Source organism: Bombus bifarius, unplaced genomic scaffold (genome assembly GCF_011952205.1).
Source record: "Bombus bifarius isolate JDL3187 unplaced genomic scaffold, Bbif_JDL3187 scf7180000008234, whole genome shotgun sequence".
Classification (NCBI taxonomy): Eukaryota; Metazoa; Arthropoda; class Insecta; order Hymenoptera; family Apidae; genus Bombus; species Bombus bifarius.
Window position 1 is genome coordinate 41069 of NW_022884529.1, and position 21351 is coordinate 62419.

At 34.5% G+C, this 21351-nt stretch overlaps 1 protein-coding gene across 3 annotated transcripts in view; it reads right to left on the bottom strand.

The window, feature by feature from the left end:
• Window positions 1–7902: 7902 nt before the first annotated feature.
• LOC117211458 (lateral signaling target protein 2 homolog) overlaps window positions 7903–21351 on the bottom strand; it is a 46382-nt gene continuing 32933 nt past the window's right edge. The window contains exons 2-7 of one of the 3 annotated variants that reach the window (XM_033455366.1): window positions 19237–19659; window positions 16251–16607; window positions 12805–15146; window positions 12406–12692; window positions 10288–10581; window positions 7903–8005 (exon numbers count right to left, since the gene is read on the bottom strand). In XM_033455366.1, coding sequence (XP_033311257.1) covers window positions 10304–10581; window positions 12406–12692; window positions 12805–15146; window positions 16251–16607; window positions 19237–19659 — 3687 coding nt within the window. In that variant the 3' untranslated portion in view covers window positions 7903–8005; window positions 10288–10303. Of the gene's footprint in view, window positions 8006–9269; window positions 10582–12405; window positions 12693–12804; window positions 15147–16250; window positions 16608–19236; window positions 19660–21351 lie in introns of those variants that run through there. The other 2 variants (XM_033455367.1, XM_033455365.1) reach the window with 2 other exon arrangements.

Consider the following 21351-nt stretch of genomic DNA (forward strand, 5'->3'; position numbering starts at 1 on the left):
AAAAATCGCAAGTATGCTTAAGATGAAAGACGATGATATAAAAAGATAAGGAAAGTTAAGTATACAGGGTATCCTGTATCTGCTAAATCAGGATCACGATTGAACGAAGATTTATGTGTACTACTACTGCACAAATTCCACTGTGTAGTGAACAATGCAAGATGAAAGAATGTCCTATCCAAGGAGTCCAGTATCATAATTTCCTTTGTTGACTAGTATCCATGGTAGCCTTTGGTAGCCTCTAATTCCTTTACAGATACGGCGATAAATCAATATCCAGGTTGTTGCTACGTACAATGTATAATATGATAAAAAAAGGGAATACGTGTGCACAATGAAGGTACAAGTTCATGAATAACCCTTTGAGTGTTCGACTGACAGAATTCTACTTAAATGAGACTGTCGATGATCTTAATAAAAATATGATTGCTATCATTTTATGATAGCTTAAAATTTCGAAAATGAAGTAAACGAGAAAGAATTACAAATCTCTTATATTCTTTTGTAATTATGGAGAAACGATAATTGTGTATATTATTGGATATATGTTTTCATACTAAGAGAATATTTCCATACATATGCATAGAGAGAATATTTTGAAACGTTATGACAAGGAGGCACTATGACAGTGTCACTATGCTAAAGAGCCGAAAATTTGCGAGGATGTCGCGTTTTGCACGAAAATAACAGGGGTGTACGTATATGTATGTGTTATATCAGTGTACCCTGAAAGTGTGGAACATCGGAGTGTCGTGTATAGTGTAGTTTGTGGTGTATTTGTGCATCTGTTTATTCATGCGTTTATTCTGCTTATATCATGTACATTTGTTTCCACAATTATATTTTTTCCAAATCACTATTCCTTCCTTTAATTATCGTTTTATAAGCTTAAGCCTTTTACTAACGAGTCAAGCGTTACTTATAATAGCAATTCTATAGTTTAAAACATTTTAAAAAGTTGTGTACATATTATTATTTATAGTGCATATCGGACATAATCCAGAATTAATCGATCCTTCGACCTTATTCTTTGCCACTCAAAGGATTAAAGCAAGAACCGAGCGCAAGATCGAGATTAGCTAAATAGAAAAACGCATTGAACGAAAATATCATTGTATTAATAAAATTGCCAGCGTTCATATATATATATTAACATTTTACATCGTAACACTTAGTCGTATGTATATATGTATGTATGTATGTATGTATAGTATTTATATATACTAATTCTCCCATACTAAATTGTCTTAAGCTCTATTTTACGGTATTTAATATCTGGAGTCGTTCATAGTACGGAAAAAAAGAGGCCTATACATTCGGCATTGAACAACACCTCTTAAACACCTTGAATAACAAACTTTATTTACATTCACGTTCTTAGTGTGTCCCATTACCGAAATCACCATGTTATACTATATTCGAATATTGGCGAAACACACAATATTACGAATATTCTCCTCCCCTATTACTCGTAATTCGCATACATACTAACTGCGATCCTCGTCACATGATCACGTTCAACTTTTGAATCCTTCGTTATCATGTCTGTTAAAATATCCCCGTTCAACTTCTTCTTTCTTTGATATCGTAATATTTTTTACTGGTCGAAAATAGTCGAATCAAAGTTACGAACTTAGGTTACAAAATTTCGCCGTGGTGGATGGATGTCGTACTTTCGAGTTTCTGAAATTTGAAGATTGGAAAAAAGAAGAAATAAATACATTTAGAAGGGAAAAGATCATAAATCAGAAGGTTCTTTAAATTTTTAACTTTCGTCACAATTGGATGACATGTTTGTGGTTCTTCCGGTTTCAAGCGTGTTTTTATTAATACGTTGCGCTTTATTTCGTTCCCTGAACATTACAGTTCCCCTTTCCCAACATAGCTCGCTTAAGAAAACTTTCTTTCGAGTCTGCCCTAAGGAAATGAACTCTAACGTACACGAAATGCGGGTGCAAAAATGCATAGCACGATTGATCCCGAAAAGTCAAAAGCATGGCGAAATTGTAATTTCCCAAGAGATTTTTATTTGAAAGAAGAAAGTTGTGGAGGAAAATTCGTTTCATAGAATCCAAGTTGAACGCGAGCCACGTGAATGATACACGCATACACGTACGCCTGGGCAAATAATATAAAAATAATTCTGAGGTACTCTCCGCTCCTCGTTAGTCAGAATTTTCTAGCTAATTGGCAGATCACGTTCGTCGCGACTTTTTTCTCGCCGTGGCACCCTAAAATGACGCGTGACTTTGCTGGATACCACCGCGCTATCTTCTTTTTGCTCGTCGGTTTATCCTTTTTCACTCTTCCTCTATCGCGTTTCTTTCTTCTTCTCTCTGCTTCATTTTTACTCTGTTTGGTTTAAATTCGTTTCTCCGTCTAAGCACAGGCTAATATGCGACATTTAGGCACAGGGGAATTCCTGGTTACCAGAACAATACGCGCATGAACGGGGAGAAAGAACAACTGGAGAGATAATTGAATGGAAACCTCGAATAAGGATCCATAACACATTTTGGTCGAAATTCAATTAAAATTAAAGTATAGTTCTACAGTCGCTGTCGATTATTTTAGTACAGTAGAACTCCATTTATCTGAATTCCACTTATTCTAACGGAATTTTAATTGAATTCACTCATCTGAACGCAAGCTCCTATCGTGCGAAGGAAAAATGAAAGGTGGCGATGAGCTTCTATTATATGAACTCCAATTACATAAACTATCTGTCCCCTGACATGTTCAGATAAATGGAATTTTATTGTAACAATGATATAATTTCTATTTTCGATATAACAATATTGACTTCTTTTAGAGAAAACTGAAAAAAAAATAAAAAAAATTGAGCATTGCATGATTAATCATACTTCGTACCTCGTCTTTGTAGTCGTAAGGCATTAACCAACGATTCATAAGCCATGAACGAACCGCAATGTGAAATTCACGCGAAATGCATGCTTTTGTCATAACTTCGTACGCGAAGAATTTAACGACACTGTTAGTTCTATTCGATGATCGTTAAGTATTATTACAGGTCGTAAAATAGATAGCGATGAAAGTCCGATTAGATATGGTGTTTTGAACAATCGCACAGTGTGGCATTTGAATGAGGATTCGGGACAAACATTTTTTTAAATGCATATAACGTGCATATAACGTTTCCTGAAGCTCGATATCAGAGGATCTGCCGCGAGTAAAAATCTACTCATCGCATCTTTGTTAGTATTTCCCCTGTTTCCTGGATCAGCTTAAATACCTTACATATTTACTTCTTACTATCTAAGCACACATGATGACGTTTGAAAAAATAGTGTCGATGCTGAAAACAATCTATTCATTTTTTCTTTTTTTTCTTTTTTAGTAATATCGTGCAGAATTTGTTTAAGATATTCTGTCGAATATAGAACAAAGTTTTTGTACAACTTGAAAAATTTCCTTGCCATAAGCGTGGTCAGAAATCCACTCTTTAACCACGCCACAGTTACGAAAGGATATCACTAAAACAATTAAAAAACACCCAGTGCAGTAGTTTTTGGCAGAAAAAATTATATAGAGACGTAATACGATACTTTCTTGACAAAGAGCAACCGAAATTACAGGATAGTTTGAGCCGTTTTTTTCTGAATTGCTCTTTAAAGATAGGAATGTTCAAGTTGGAAATTAAAGTTATACATATCTTTGCCCAAATTCCCCACATTTAAGGTGTGACGAACGCTATTTGACAATACTGGACAAACAAGAATGTATAACGAACGAGTGAGCTAATTTTTAAGTGACTAGGTATACAAACGATCGTTAGTAATTCTTTATCGATTTTTTGAGGGAATCATCGTTTACATTTATATTACTTACAGACGATGATATCGTGAAATAGTAAGATCAAAATCGAGCAATGATTACTTCGGTTTTCGTCCGCTATTTGCCACACTGTGGATCGATGCGATCGACTAGCTCAGAAAGTGAAATTGGTAGATTGCACGTTTCTAATCGAAAGCAGGGTAACCACTGAATTCATTATGTAAGATCGCGTACACGTCGTTGTTTCAAAATCATTTGCCATTATCTAGTTTTGTACTCTATTTAATGCAGTTTGTCCTCCTTTAGAAATTCGAACTTTCCATTCTAATAATAAGGAATGAATGAAGTTTTATATAAGTTGGTAATAGTAAGAATAATTAATAGTAATTGAAATTAAAAGCTAGATACATTTTGTTTTCTCGTTATACTGATATACTAAAATATACTTAGTAAAGCGCAAAGGACATATCTTTTTTTCATTATTAGGGTTTCCTAATAAATGAAATATTTCTTCTTAGAATTTCATAGAATAATCCAAGTTTCGAGCTAGTATTTTGCCACTTAGATATACCCTGTTTAATCAGGCTGGTACTTTTCAAAGAAATACGTCTAAAACATTAAAATTGGCAAAAGTTTCCTTTGTATCTTGATTCTAATTCTTCTAAAGTAGATAATTTCTCAAACTACTGAATACGATTAAATTGTCCAGAATTGTATATATTTCCTTATTTGGCCAACTTTTGTAAAGATTTACATCTTGAACGTAGAAATTAGAACTTTTAAAATAATCGATGATAATTCAATCCTATTATTGGACTGAGTATACTACGCTATCGAGCGACTAATTAGCCAAGAAATTATTGTTATATGTAATATCGCATATGTAATTAATTAGATAGGAAACATTGGCAGTAATCGTTTTACGGTATATGAACAATAACTCATTCGAATTCAATGATTACCCTAGATAATTGTTATTTTCGTTGCATTTCATTATATCCTAATACGTCTTAAATAATTCTCCTTTAATAATTCTAATTCTATAGGATCGAACAAGCTGAGCCATTTTTATATAAAGATCCCTTGCTAAAGTATTTGGACCTTAAAAGGAAAAAACAGATAACAAAAAAAAATGCCAATTAGTTTAATTTAGAAATAATATTAACAGTAATAGTAATAATAATAATTTTGAAATATAAATTCCAAACGAGGAAATTAAATATAAAACATTGTAAATAAATTGCTATTACAAAATACTTGTAAGTATTTCTAAAATATATACAACTAATTTTCGTTCTCAGAAATAAACTTTAATTTAAACAAAAAATTATTTAATAAAAAATGTAGATACAAAAGATACGCTAAAAAACAAAATTGAATTTTGTCTACATACAAATTATTCATAATCTTTTATATCTAATTTCCTCAAACTTTTTGCATTTTTTGTACGCTATAAAAGTGTATTGTCCAACACAATACCTTTGTTTATTAATGTAGCAAATATCAAATATATAGACGAATTTGTACATAAGGTTACACGATGCCTTCACTAATCAGGATAATAAAGAAATAAATTGTTGCTCTAACATTAAACGAAGTCCAAACATATTAGTTGTGCGAGTAATCGAAATTGTAACACGTGGTCTCTGTACCTTTCATATCGCGAATTGAATAAGGTCACGCAATGAAATTGACACACGACACAGAGTAGGGCGCCGTTTCACGAATTTTCGCTCCCATTATTCGTAAATCAGTCGTAAAACAAAATACATCAGTCGTCAAAAAATAAGTTTCTAAAATAAATTCCTCAAATTATTCCAAAATCGCTTACCTAATTCAAATCTCTTTTTTGTCAAATAAAAGAAATACAATTATAAATCAACCATTATCAAATTACCAAAAGTTAAGATAAATTTCAAAATTTGAACAAAAATAAAACACTTATTTTCGCATCTTCTCATTCTCAATTTTTCCAGTAACAAATTGTTCACATAAAATATTCGGTATTAAAACATATTTTATAATCGCATTGGAATAAGTAAATTTAATAATAACCCAAGAATACTGCCCAGCCCTTCCGCAGCTGCGTAAAGCACAATCGCTCAGCTCAGCAACAACTACGGCGAATCATCGAACCTATTATACAATATCTGAACAGCCTACAATCGAAAGCAGTCTTTTAAAATCGAAATCGTACACGGACAGCGGTAGCTGTCTAATTAAAACGGTCTCTGAAATCTACGATTCTCATGTTCGCATTGTAACAAATAAATTGCTGACAAATTCCCTTTCGACATTGTACCTATTCACTGGACCGTGTACCACGTATCATATAAAATGATCAAACGTTCCCGCTCGTACATTAAACTCACTGAATGATGAGCAGACCGCGGATCTTTATGCAATTATATGTTTTTGTTAATATTACAGAAAGAAATGGTACTTAATGATATATAATGGCTTGAAGATATATTTCACCCATTAAATGTTATAACAAGCATGTACTTGCTTTTGAATATTTCTTATATTTTTGCATGTTATGTCCATTTTGCACATTTTTACATCTTTAAATTTTCCATCGATACGTAACGAAAGAAAAAATTGTTCACAATGTAATTGGAATAATTGTAACAAGAATAATTAAGTTTGCAAATTTTTGTTCGGTATTCGCTATTAAATGTAGTTGCATCAAGAATAGTGTAATAGTTCTTACAGTGGGTAATAACTGAAATAATAAATCTGACTATAATTTAAAAAAATGTCGCTTTGGACATTTCTTACATTTCTGCACCTGGAAATTTCCTATAAATGCATAAAAATTCGCAGTCTAATGTGATAAATTTCGGTCCATGTGATAGATATAAATATAAATATATAGATATAATATATATATATATATATAAATATATATATATATATATATATAGAATATATTTTATAGAATATAGTCTGTGTGTTCATTGAAACTCGTATTCATATAAGAGGATGGTGTTTAATCAAAAGACAACTTATTGTCACGTAAATTTGGCACAGAAATTAGCAACAAGCCGCTGCACGTGTACGCTATGCTTCGAAGAATCGTCAGATCGTAGTACACTCAGTGTGATGCTAGTAAATATCGCTATTTAAAGCTTACGTGAAAGTCACAGTGTACGATTAACGGGTTTATAATGTATTATCACGATTCGCCAGCGCGTGTACTTCGAATGCCGGTGAAAAACGGAAAGTTCGTTCTCTCCCTTCGTTCTGTCACGATCATCACACAGTTCGCTTTTCTCTTGTACGCTCGCTCGCAAGTTTTCGCGCTATTTACAACAGTCGTTGATTCTCGAATCGCCGGTTCCGACCCGAGCAACTTTATACTCAATTGTCTTTCTAATAAAGGAAGAAAGTGGAGCAACAACGTTTTTTTCAGAACATATTTCGAGTGGAAGAAATGTAAATTAGTTGACCAAATACGTAATGTTTCGCATATTTCAATATACATTTTAATATTTCAATGGAAATTTGAAAGGGTTGATTAGGTTGAATTACGTTTGTGTGGAATAAAAATATTTCACAATTTCTCTTAATTCGTTTAAAAACTTTCATAGTTTTCTTTTTCCTTTTTTACATATTTCGATAGAAATTCGAAAGAGTCGATTATAGTTTATTAAGATTTTACGTTTTAACAATTTTTCGGAATTTGTATTTATTCCTTATAATTTCTTGTATTTTTGTCCCACATATTTCAATACACATTCCAGCGGAAATTCCAAGAAGTTGATTAGATTGAATGAAAGTTTTGTGTCTTAAAGGTGTTTCGATATTTCTATCAATTCGTTTATTCGAGTATTGAGATTATGAGTATTGACATCGCGTTTGTCGTAGTAATTTCTCCCACTAAGAATACGTATTGATGCAAACGTCTCTCCTTCCAATGAAAGAGTTTCGTCGATAGAATATGATAGTAGTTTAAACAAGATCACGACCCACCTATCGCTAGTCCCATTGTCGCTGGTTTGATATTAAACATTTAGATACCGCTATTTGATCACTATCGCTGAGCGAATATTTGATATAATGCACAGTTAGCCGACTCATATGGGCTATTTAATTTCCTTTTCCTTCTTTTTTTCTTATTCTCAGTCTATGGTATTCGCATTTTCTCGCCGATCTTCATAGGCTTCTCCTTAATGCCTTTAACTATCTAAGAATCTTGCGTTCTCACCTAAAAAGAGTATATTCCAAAATTAAATACATATATATATATATGTATATGTATATACAATATATTAATACAAACATTTATATTTTATAACTCGATACCGAGATATTCTTTAACTCTCACAGCTATAGTGGGTGCGACGATTTGCTTTTAGTTCAAAGAATTGTACGATTTCGATATATAAAAGTAAAACATAATTCTGAAATAAATTCTTTTGTTGGTTCCTTTGCTAAAACTGCTTCTGAAGATCAAATAATATACAAATAAAGGAGCTAAGTGTTAATGTGAAGGTTAAGCGGCCCCTCATTTATACAGCAAGTCTTTAGACTTTTAATGTACAAAATTTTTATATTTGATCGTTTTACATTAGGTTTCCAGTATAAGCAGCGCAAAATTGCACTTCTCGCATGGGCCTTTTATCTTAAACGATGTTTGTGTCGCTTGTAGATTTCAAATAAAGTAGACACACCTCACGTCTTGTAACAAAGTTTATTTCAAAATTTCAACAAATTCTTACACTATGAATCACTCTGTTCTCGCTTGTACCATAAAACTCGTCGCATCCAGTATAGTCTATAGATGACTCTGACAATAATCTTCCCCCTTTTACAAACCGATTTAGTCCGATCTAATCAAGAATACGAATTGCACTATACTTATACAAATGTGTTATAAAATGTAGATATAACTTCTCATAAAGAAATATTTGTGTAGATCATTCATATGCGTTATGAATATTTAAATAATTATTAACAACTATTCTACTACAACTAAATATTTTAAAGGATATTAACTGGCAATGTTTATAAAATATTATTACTCGTTCAATAATACTATATACAGTACATTCACGATAAAATCAATATTTTACAATATAACAGATTTATAAATTTAGTAAAATGTAAAATAATGATATTGTTGGACAATATTTCACATATGTCCTCGCATTTTTTGCTCTCGTGTTTGAAGTTATATCGAACATTCTACAACGAATTCTCTGATAAAATATAAAACTAACGATTCTCGTGCGGGTAAAGTATGACACGATGAAACGAGATGTTCGATTGCGTATTTATATATATTATTCGTTATTATTAAGTGAACACTCGTAGTGGAAGAAGATAAAATTCAAAATGGAACGCGGACGAAGATAAAGGAAAAATAAAAAGGGAACAGAGACGAAATACAGGGAATACTCTGTGTGATATAATCGCACGTGTCCTAAATAAAAAGCAAGAATTGCGAATCTCCTTTCTTATCTTTTCTCCTTTTTTTTTTTTTTTTTTTTTGTTTCTTTCGTTCGTTTCTGAATACTTCCTTATCACCTATACGCGCAAGTAAGATTAAATTATGGTACAACTGCTTTTGGAAATTAGCTCCTTTAGAATCGTTCGATCACATCGTGTAAAAATATTAGCGATGGGCGCCGATATACATATACTCTAACTGTACGGTTTTAAGTGCACGTAAGTATACAAATAGCGCAAAAAACGACCAAGTAGTGTCAACGTTCCTTCGATCTTCATCGATTCTCTCCGATTAACTTTCAACGAAGAACATTTCCGATTTATGTTCGCTTAATTTTTATTCTCAAATAAAAAAAAAAAAAAGAACACAATTATTATCATGAATTTTCTTCACTCTCCAAATATACCAAACCAAATGAAAATCGAAAGTACACACCATCGACCAAAACATTTGTTAACACACTCCGTGTTTGTAACATTTATCCTGAAGGAGGCTCTATACGTTGAAATTTTGAAACGCGTTGCGACGTATATATATGGATATCCACATCTACGTCTCGCGATATATCTTACGATATACATAGATTTGTATTGGCGAATCGGTATCAAAATGAACTTGTATCGATGCAGAAATCAGGATTCCGAACATACTTTTGCAAGAAATAAATTTTCTTCTTTAATTTTTTATTTCTTACGGTCAACGTACTTCTTACTAATGAGAATAATACTGGAGTTGGAAACTAACCAGACACCTTAAACCACATGATTCAACGTATCACGTCGCAAATTGAGAAGATCGCGAAGGTAAACTGAAACTGATAAAAATTTCATGAAAAATTTCATGCATAGCGACATGTTTCAACGTACAGAGCGGGCTTTAGAGAGGCAAACCTCGAAAGATAACTATTTTCGATCGTTATATAATAGTTAGAAGAAAAGGAAACGGATGCAACGATCCGCGGGCGCGCGACAACGGGCCTAACATTTTAAAATACCAAGTAAACGATTCATTTTCTATCATTCACCCTCGTCACACACCTCGTTGTTCCAAAGCTCAGCTCGCTGGCGTCACTGGGGACACCGTGAACGGCGTCACCTGATACAGAAAACACCTGTTGCATACCCTGACAGGCTTCGTGTGCCCATAACGGGGCAGGGGAACGTTGTTACTGCTGCAACGACCGCAGAACACCTTGCCACAATTTCTGCAATGGTGTCTGCGTCTCACCACCGTGAACCCTGCTTGACACGCCATACAACGAGGCGCGTCGTTGTCCGGTATCCAAGCTGGTGCCCTCTCCACACACTCCTCGCCACGCTCGGTTATGGTCGCTACAAGCAAGATTATCTTGTGTTAGTAACTATACGAAATTTTTAATAGATGCATTTATGTACAACCAAAGAAATATTATATTATAACTAAAGATTATATCTATATAAGGCATGTAACAATTTCTGAAATGAGTTCCAATGCTCGTAATTCGTGATCCGAGTTTGCAGCAATAAATAAAAAGTAATATCAATACTATACAGAGTATGTTAGAAATAGGTAGCCAAATTTATATGGTATAACTATGGTACATATATGGTATCGTATCCCACGTACCCTAAAACTTTCCTTTTTGAAATGTAAACTTTTCCCGTTTATAAGGCAGCATCGTAAGAATGCTTAAAAATTGAAGTGGAATGCTTACATTCTGCAACATGTGTTTTGCACTAACATTCTAAACACTGTCAAAAGTAGGTATTCAAAGGCTCCTGCTGTATATTCTGATGGTATTCACTTCATGTAGCAATAAACTGGTCTTTTAGTATTATCAGACTGTCAATAGGATTATTATCGTAAATTATACTTTTTCGATGACCTCGTAGATAGACAAATCGCTCATACCCGAAGTGAATAACTGTGCAGTCGATATTAACCCGGCCATCCAGGTAACTGCCTTATTTATCAGATAATTACGTCTTATTTATCAGTTAAGTAAACTTATTTACTGTGACATAAACTGCCTTCGATAGCACGATAATTTATTCTAAACACTAAATTATTTCTGAGAGAAGAAGTGTTGATAACGCTCGTAATATGGGGACAGTTGATCATGTCAAATTTCAAAGTATATATGCAAATTTGTATCTTGAAAAGAGAAAATTTTGAAAATTTCATGAGGCAATACCTTGTGAAAAAATAAGAAGAAAATATAGAAGAATGTTTATTCATAGGACGTTTTCGAGAAAATCGAGTTTGAAAATTTATTTTAAACTTTATTTTGGAATTTTATTTCAAGCTTATTTTCCTCGAAAACAAAACATTTTTGGAAAAAATTTTATTCCATATATTCGACTTATTTTCACGTGTAGAATAACGTCCTGTCGATCATTTATTTGTCCAGTCTGGAATTAACCATATTCAAGTACGCTTGACAAATCTTCAAATTCGATTTTCTTGAAAACGAGGAGTCATAATACGAACAGGTTTTATTCTGTTTTCTTCTTATTTTTTTATAAAGAATCATCTCATGTCCGCTTAAACATGTTATACGGCCTGATCGGTATGATCCATTTTCATTCCTTATCCGTAAAGTAAATATGGTATTAATGTTTGGTCACCTTTCTCTGAAACACGCTGTATAAAATAATATTCACATCATGGTTTGTTTAGAATTAATTAGCATTTCAAGATCAATTCTCCGAGGGTGAACATAATATCTAATTTATTTTACTATTTTACTAGGTGTTGCTATTGTTTGAAATATTTTCTGGGAAACAGAGCGTGTAACCGTGAACTTTCTCCGATATTAATATCATCAAAAGTAATGATAAAGATACACACTAGATAGAGCAACAGAACTATTCAATTAAAATTAGAAGATTGTATATAATTAAAAATTAACCATCGTATAATCATTACTCGGCTGTATAATTTGCAATTTAATTTTATTATTAGTTCTTTAAAAATTCATATATCACCCGTGTATTAACGAAACGTGTAATGAAATTATATTATAGTGATCACTTATTACCCAGATAATTTCGATACATCCAATTATTCTTTGTTCGTATCTAGACCCCACGCGTGTTTCAATACATACAATTTTCTTAAAGTACAGATATCAGGCTTATGAAAAGTTGGGCATAAATAAAGGAAAGAATACGTACACGTATTATGATCGGTGGTGATGGCAGTCTCTTCCAAATCGTCCTCGTATTCTTGTAATAAATCCTGTCGATCATGATTTGTAACCGTATCATTCAACGGACTTGTCACATGATTTTCAGATACTGAACTTTCATCCTTTATCTCACCGTCTTCTACGGTCTGACTACTGTTCATCAGGAACACACACTTCAAAATATTGCGCAGATCCGATGCGAAATTGGTCTGCAATTGATCTGCCACACCGGCTATACAAACGAATAAACGATGAACGAGATCCTCGGATGACCTACAAAAAGGATTAGCAAGGAATTAATTGCCAAAGAATTTATAATCAAGCGATTGAAACAAAAACAAAAAATTAAGAATCATGAAACGAAGAAAAGCAAAATAAACTTTACCGAAATTTCGCTCGAATCTTGTAATTGTTCGCAATCTCAGCGGCCTGCATAGCCAAGGCTATCTCCTCGTCGTCCTGACAATCGCTCTGAAACTCGCTGGTTTCCGAGCTTGAGTCACAGCAACTCGAGCAGCTCGAACTGGACCCAACATCCGGCTTATGAACCAGGATATGATCCGAACTGACCGACTGCGTCCCTTGAACTGTGGATGCGTTCACCAACCTCACAGCTCGCGTGGCTCTCTGCGTGTTATTGTCTTTTTGTATTCCATACGACACGGTCTGCATCGTGACCGGCGAGATTATCTCGTTTGCCAGGCCGCTTTTATCCGTTCTTGGTCCCAAACCATCGTTCATCAGTTCATTAGGACTTCTATTTCCTAATTTTCTCTTGGTCTGCTCCGACCTGGAATTAGCTCGTTCGTATTTGTCTCTCTTTTCAAAGTCTCTCCTCTTCATTCTGATAATTTGCTCTGACCTAGATCTCCTATGATCAAGAAGCTTTCTATTTTGCGGAGACGAGTTTCTCTGAGCTCTGGAAGCGATACTAGAAGTCCTCTGGCCTGATCCAGGCGTGCTGCGAGTTTCGAAGTGCTGCAATCGCGGACTAGCGTGAGGGCTGCTTCCAAAATTAGGCATCTGCCTGGTGTTCTGGCTGGGATGCAGACTTGCTCCGTAACTGATCAGCCTAGGATTCAAACAACGATCCGTCGAGTTTGATCTGGAGCTCTCCGTGCTCGCTGACGAGCGTACGTTTTGAAAGTTCTGCATCCTGCTCTCCTGTATCCCGTGATGAAGTCTTTGCCCGTTCCGTTCGTGTTTACGTTGATGCCGTCTCTTCTGCTTCTCGTCCTTCATTTTCTTCGACGTTGTCATCTTATCCTGGGTATACTGCTCGATCTTCGAGCCGATCTTCTCAATATTCTGCGACGTGGACGGGCAGTTTTCACACTTCAGGTCGCTCCAGAATTCTTTCCTTGAAGTAGACGCGTCAATGCTTAAATTCAGATTTTCCCAATTTTCTGAATAATTGATCTGAAAGCTAGACTGGTTCGAGTCGCAGACGGAAATCTGCCCGTTGCCGTACGCGACTCCAACGAACTCTTCGTTCGTCCCATCGAAGTTCGACGATATTCGTGGAATGTTTTTCACAGCCTCTGTGTTGGCCGCGTGCAGATTGTGCACCTCGATCGAGTGGTCCAACGACGCGACTGTCTTCACGCTTCTTAGACTACAGACGCACGAGTTATCCGATATCGTGGAGCTCTTTCTCTTCGGTGAATTCAAATTGGAACAAGAATAACTGGTATTCTCTTGCGTGTCTTCGTCATCTAATCCGTGCTCGTCCTCTTGGATCTCGTTGGCGAAAGTCTTCTTCTCTTCGGGACTTTTATCGTACAAACTGGTATTCTCTGACGAAATCACCGTACAAATTCCCGAGTCAGTCTGCTCGGAGATCTCGTTCTGACACTCTCCATCCAGCAACAAATTCGATAACGTTTTATTCGCCTCGGATATCAGCTTCTTCGAATCCAAGTCAGGCAAAGAGTTTTGAATGTGTACCGTCTCACCAGTCACGTTGTTCTCGTGCGACACTTGGTTCAGCAGGTACTGCGTTTGAGGGATTTCGATGTGATGATCAGAGTTGCCTAAAATCTCGGTGATATCCGAGGTGATAAATTCGTCTTGCTGTTTGTGTAATTGTTCGCCGCATCTATTCTCGTTTACGCTTGAAACACTATCTTCTGGAACGACCTGCTCCACCATCGAATCTACCATTGAAACAGGACTCGCGGGACATTCTATTCTTCTGGAGCAAGGACTATCGTCGCAAGATAAGTATCTACTGCTGTTCGAAGAGCTAGCTGGCTTTTTAATATGATACTGCACTTCGTCACCAACACTTTCTCGTTCACTGGATGTCCTCGTGTTACCGTTACACCTCACAGCCTCTTCGTACCCGGTCACGGATATGTTTAAGCGATTAGGCCCGGTTTCTATCATTGTTCCCCGGTCCTCCACCTCCTGATCGCTATTCCCTTCTGTCAAACGGCTTTCTTCCTCTAAGATTTGAACCACGTCGTCCGCCACCTCGTCCATATTGTTCCCCGTGTTTCTCGTCACTGTGTAAAAATCTACGATGAAGTCTTTACAGTTCGGATAACCGGTATAAAAATTGTGGACGAACTCCTCCAGGTCGGGAATGTCCTGGCACGCGGACGACTTTGACGACTGCGTGATGGGACCCGGCGGCTCCTCGTTTGAGCACAGCAGTTTCTCCAGCATGTAGAGCTCGCGGTTGTTTAACGTCCAAAGAAGTTCTCTTATTTTTAGGAGAAGCGACTGTAACGGAAAGAGAAACTACCTTTAATTTTGCAGTGATTTTGGTTTATCTTTCAATTGTTATTACATGTTCATTTGTCTTATTTTAACGAAAATTCTTTAATTGCTTTATTAAATAAATCTATCAAATTAGTAAAATAATAAAATAAATATATTTAAAAAAACGCTTGCTTAAATTTTGCGTTTGCCAGTTTTTGTTACTTAACCGTGTAGATATTTCAAATATCTAAGAATTCATGATAGAAAAAAGTGGACCATGTTTTTGTAGAATTATTTTGAAGTTACATTTTCTAAACGTATCTATGACAGTGGGCACATATCTGAGATACGTTTAATTCAATTGGGATGAAATGTTGGTTATGTAAATAAACATAATGGATTGAAGTTGAAATACGTGATTTAAACGTGCATAAAACGAGTGATATATGATAGCTACAAAATAAAAAGATCGCATACGTTCTGTACTTGAAAATTGATGTCCAACGATGTCTTGATAAGAAATCTTCTGGCGTTAACAAAAATAAGAAGTATATAAATAGTATGGCTTTATAAAGGAAATTAAAAGCCCATTGAAGATAACTCTAATTATTAGTATTATTGTATTTTTATATCTGACTAAATTAAATCTATTTATAATCCGCTAAACTTACTTTGAAGGAAGAAACCGGAATCTTTCATTATCTATGAAAGTTCGTCGAACTTTTAAATTATGCAATCTCTGCGCAAGTCGTAATTTTACATTCAACGCTGAATCACATTAAATTGTCGCGTAATCTATTTTATCTATCCAAAATTGCACGAAACTTGAAATCGAAAGTCGAAGTTACCTCGGAATTTTGAAACTTCCATGCAAAATATAATGATTTTCAATTATCACCACCGCATTTTCATCGATTCCTCTGCTTTCGTTTCTTCCACATCAAAACTATCAAGATTTATTAAAATAACGTGTTCCATATTTTTTACGATCGAAGACTACAGAGAAGACTAAGAGAAGAGAAGAAAAAGATAAATGACATGTTCTATCTTTTTTACAGAAAAAGTTTCAAAATTGTGTAAGTGATGCTTAATTACAGCCGACTGTAATCGGCGATCTCCGCTTACCCTAAAAGGTCTAAACACTTCGCTGATGTTGTCGGGGGAATTGAGGCACAGAGGGCCTCCAGGCGGAGCCAAGAGGCCAGAAACAATCGCCAAACGAGGAATAGTAAACATCAGAGCCGGCTCGTAATTATCTACATCGGCCTGGCTGAGCAATCCACGTTCGAGAGCTCTTTGCAGAGTCTCCGAAAATAAAACGCAAACGAGCTCCTGCTGCTCGTACTCCTTCGTCGATTTCACTGGCACCATGGCGCCCACATAGCACAGCTCGAAATCAGCGAACAACCGGTCGAAGATCTTTAACGACTCGATCAGCTTCTCCAGGGATGGGTCCAACGGGTATTGCGTCTGAAAAAGGTACTAATCAATAGAAAAGTTAGGTGATTAGTATTTCAAATAGAAAGTATCATTTTTTGAAATAGAAAATATTTGATAATAACAGTATAGTTATTATTTTTAATATTATTTATTGTTGTTTAATATTACATTTAAAAGATTCAGAGAGAACAAGACAGGGGCAGAGACAGAAACAAATAGAAAGGCGCAAGTTAGTAACAAAAATGAGACAAAGAATTATCTAAAATATTTTTTGATGAATTTTTAATTCTTTATTTAATTTATTGTTTAATTGATTTAATGTTTGTTATGGTATAGATTTTTCTATTAAAACCTAACTCAACGTCAATAAAATATGTAATTACATAACATATTAAATACATTAGTAATTCTAAAATTAACTTCATATAACCCGTAAAAAAATCTGGGAACTATATTAAAACGGACATAAAACGTTGGACCATTTAATTAAATGCAAATATACAAGATTCAGAAACTGACTGGCCTAATTACTCTGTTGTCTCGCTGGAATGATTCCATGTTCTTAACTCGCGCGAAAGCATGCATAAATTTGATTCACCCACTACATTGTTTTTACTGACAATGAATCATTGTTTTCCTATAACGTTTCAAAGGTTTACTTGCTGCCAAAAACAATATTATGGCTAAACTACGGATGTTTACGCAATTATGGGAGAATTAAATATGCAACAATGTACTGAATGTGTATTATTATATGCAAAAATACACAAATTATGTTTTCATAATAAAATACTTGTTACGATAATATCTAATAATATCTAGAGTGGAGAACAAACTTTTATTCAACCACACTATTCATCTCACCTCTCTTCGTGTTTGTAGCCCTTTAAACGTGTTCTTTTTCAATTTTCAAATACATATTTTATTTGTGAAAAGTATAAAACAGATTAAATATATCACGGCATATAAATATATCGACTATCGAAACTAAACGCTATTTAAACATCTATTATATGCATATATATATGTTCAAAAAGAACATCAGATTTAAGTTTCGTTCCTTTACTTGTGTCTTCATAAAAACATGAATTTGCATAACGTCCGATCGGTTATATTCATACAATCGTGAACTCAATATTAATTACGTTTATTTATTGACACACATTTGTCATTCGGACACATCAACGATATACGATGGATTATTAAATAATGAATGGAACGAGGGAAAAACAGAAAAACAAAATAATACAAATCATAATGCTTCGATTACGAGAACCTTTTTTATTTAAAAAAATGCCGACACACGAATAATTACCGTGTCCTCGAAAGATCGCACGAAAGAGAAAGTTGCATGTACTCAGCAATGCAGAGTATGTGTTGAAAAGCAACTTTAAAGCGTGCTTCTTGCACGACAAATTTCTACAGAAAGTGTATTTCACTTTCGTAAATCAATGGACAGGATATAAATATTCTATAAGCAATATTTAAAGAAAGAGAGAAAAGTTCTGCAAATTTAAAGGTTACCTCACAATAAATAAAGTTTATTTTTTGATAGAAACTAGAGAAATGAAAACAACACAATATAAATAAATACATACAAATTGATGGCTTTCTCCTTTCCGCAAGAGGATTTTTTATTTCAATAAATCTCATCATTTCAATATTTCTAAAGTGTGCTACTAGAACTACTCGTTGATCTTACCATAAAAGTGGGCAAAGTGCAAACGGTTAATATGGCTGTCATATCGAATGCCATAGGCAAGGATTCAAGTCCGGAAGTCCAGAGCCTAATAAAGTACACGTTCCTACGATTAACCTGAATATTTTAGGGTTCAACGTTTGCTCCAAATGCACTTACGTAATTCTCGAGATCGACAGACAGAAAGGGAAGGAATGTAGAAATAGGACACGTCATACTATCATGATAAAACACATATTTTAAAGAAACAACATCTAATCATCCTATCGGCAACGCGAATTTTTCAAGCTCAAAGCATACGAGGAACAGACTAATACGCGGTTGCCATAATTCGCTAAATTCGTGTAAGAAAATCATATAATATTCAAATATTCAATCAATCAAATAATATTCAATTCAACATTCTGATTCTTTCTCCTTGTATCCTCGACTTTTTATGACAGTCGATGATTAGGTTTTGATATTTCTATCTTCTTATATACATTGCATAGTGTGTCCACACGTCCAACGTAAAATCAACTGTTTCTTTCCTGATATGATTAACAATTAACGAAAGGACGAAATTTAATCAACGACATTGACCTATTAACAAAATCGTTTCAAAATAAGCATACGTGCATTATCAACTAACTGTGTAGTACTAATACGTACTAGTCTAGTACTAATCTATAACAAATGTGGAAAAATTAATTTGTCACATAAGTGGACGAGCCATCAAGTTCCGAAAGATATACAGAACCGCAATAATTTTAAAACTATTTATTTCTTGCCAAATACAACATTGCTTAGCCAAACCATTGTGCTAATTAAAAATATTCTTCACTTCTCTCAATGAATATTATAATCTCACAAAATCTTAAGCCGTTCCTTTATAACACCCTGTATAACTAAATCCGAGCCTATCAGCTGATTCGACATAAAACGATTAGGCGACCCATCGTTAGCACTTGGATAAGCACGTATAATAAATACCTTCAGGTTCATGTGACCTTTTAACGCGTGCTCTCTGAGCAAATTCCTGACGATATCCAACGACTTAGTCAAAGCCCTTGCCAGCGGTCTCATGGCTGAACTTTCAGCCTCCCTGTTCATGATCGAGGACCCAGCTGCCAAGCATTCAGCTCCGAACCACAGCTGTCCAGCGAGATTCTCCTGCATCACGTCATCAGGAAATTTCACCCTGAAGTCTCGGTTCGCCCTGCTCTCCGGAATCAGATCGTCCATTATTTGACTGCATATCGTTAACACTTTGTCCTGACAGTGGCGCAGCTGGTTGACCAACGTGGTGCATCTTTCTGGCTCCTGACGACCATCGAACGAGTCCAACTCGCAAGCGACCGCGTTCAAAGACTCGTCCGCGTAGAAAAACTGAGCGAGCAAGCTCGTGTCGTCCCTCTGTAACATAAAGACGCATTTTGTTAGAAAGTCCCGTATTGCAAAGTGTGTTTTAATATCAGATTCATCGGTCGGTCTAAACGACCGAGATCTCAGTTGCTTATTATAAGAAGTTTTATTTTGGATCTCGTTACATGATTTTTCAAAACATTATGAATTTTTTTCGTTATGTACATACGAAAAACAAGAGACAAAAATACGTTCTGTTAGAAGGTTCTATGGATAAAGGTATTTTAACTTCAGATTTATCAATTAGCCAAAATGACTGGTTTCAATTACTTTTTATTTAAAAAGTTTATTTTGGATCTCGTCGCGTGTGTTTTCAAGTAACTACAATATATATATAAGTGATATAATTATATATATGGATTATTTTATCAGATTGTCCGAAAAGTTTCTTTTGTTTTATAAGGAAATAATAGACACACAATGTTTTTTGTTTTCTATTAGTTTATTGAAGTATGCACGAACATAGTAATAGAAATAGAACGAAATGGAGCACACTTAATTCAATAAAATAATATAAAACTAAAATTGTCGTTCATCTACTATCAACTTATGAAACGAAAGAAACTTTCCGGACAACCTAATACAAATTCCTCTTTTTCTGAGGCATATATACACGAGGTATACTTTAATACAGCAGAAGTTACGTTAACTGGTTACGAATGAATTGTATTTGGCTTAGGAAATGTAATTTTTAGAAGCTTACAGCGCTGTGTCACGTCAGTTGTGAATACTATTTCAAATATTTGAATATTACACTAGCTCTTCCAAGTAAGAAAAGTCACTTCCTCCAAAAATTCCATTGACCAAAGTAAATCAGAGTGTAGAAAGGACAAGGTGCTCTGCTTATCAGGGACGCTAAAACTTTAGACTAAGGAATACAAATATACAATCTAAAGTTAATATTTATCAATAACGATAAGCTATACATTTGAATCGTAATAATTATAATATTGTTTTGTAATAGCCAAAGTATGTGGACTCTGTTCAATTAGACTCTGATTTACATTACCTTAAAAATATTAAATTATTATAAAATATTAATATAAAAATTACCTTAAAAATGCTATAAATGTTTAAAGTTTTGTTAAAGATTTGATCATTTCATTTGAAAGAAATAAATGAAGTAAAATTCCAATATTTTGAAATCATCGTGATACAATTAACAATATGGAAGAATCGACATACGTATACCAATATTTATTTTTAACTGAATGCAATCAGAACATTTTGTCACGTAGTGACTCGTCCTTTCAACACGATCACGGAAAAATTTCCAAGATATCTTTATTGCATTCGAATATGACCATGGAAAGATGAATTAACAACGACAAAGATTATAGTTTGCTTGTCTCGTTGTGTTACGTTACATATCTCGAGCTTTATCAGAAGACATGTTTAATTAAGTTCTTCGTGTATTCGCGAGGTCATGAAGGCTACGTGCCTAGCCAATCATTATCACGTAAAAAAATTCGATAAACGCCCTAACACAGAGATAAGCTTCCGTCCTAGCGTACTTCTAAGAACGTATTTAATTATTTCGACGATATCATTTTTCCATTTTTTTTATTCACGCGATCGTGCATAATTTGGAACTATTAATAAACCATAATCTTGCATAGTGAAATAAAATGTTTCTTTGTTCGTTACATTTCTCTCTCTAAAAAGGAAGAAAAGTAGAAACAC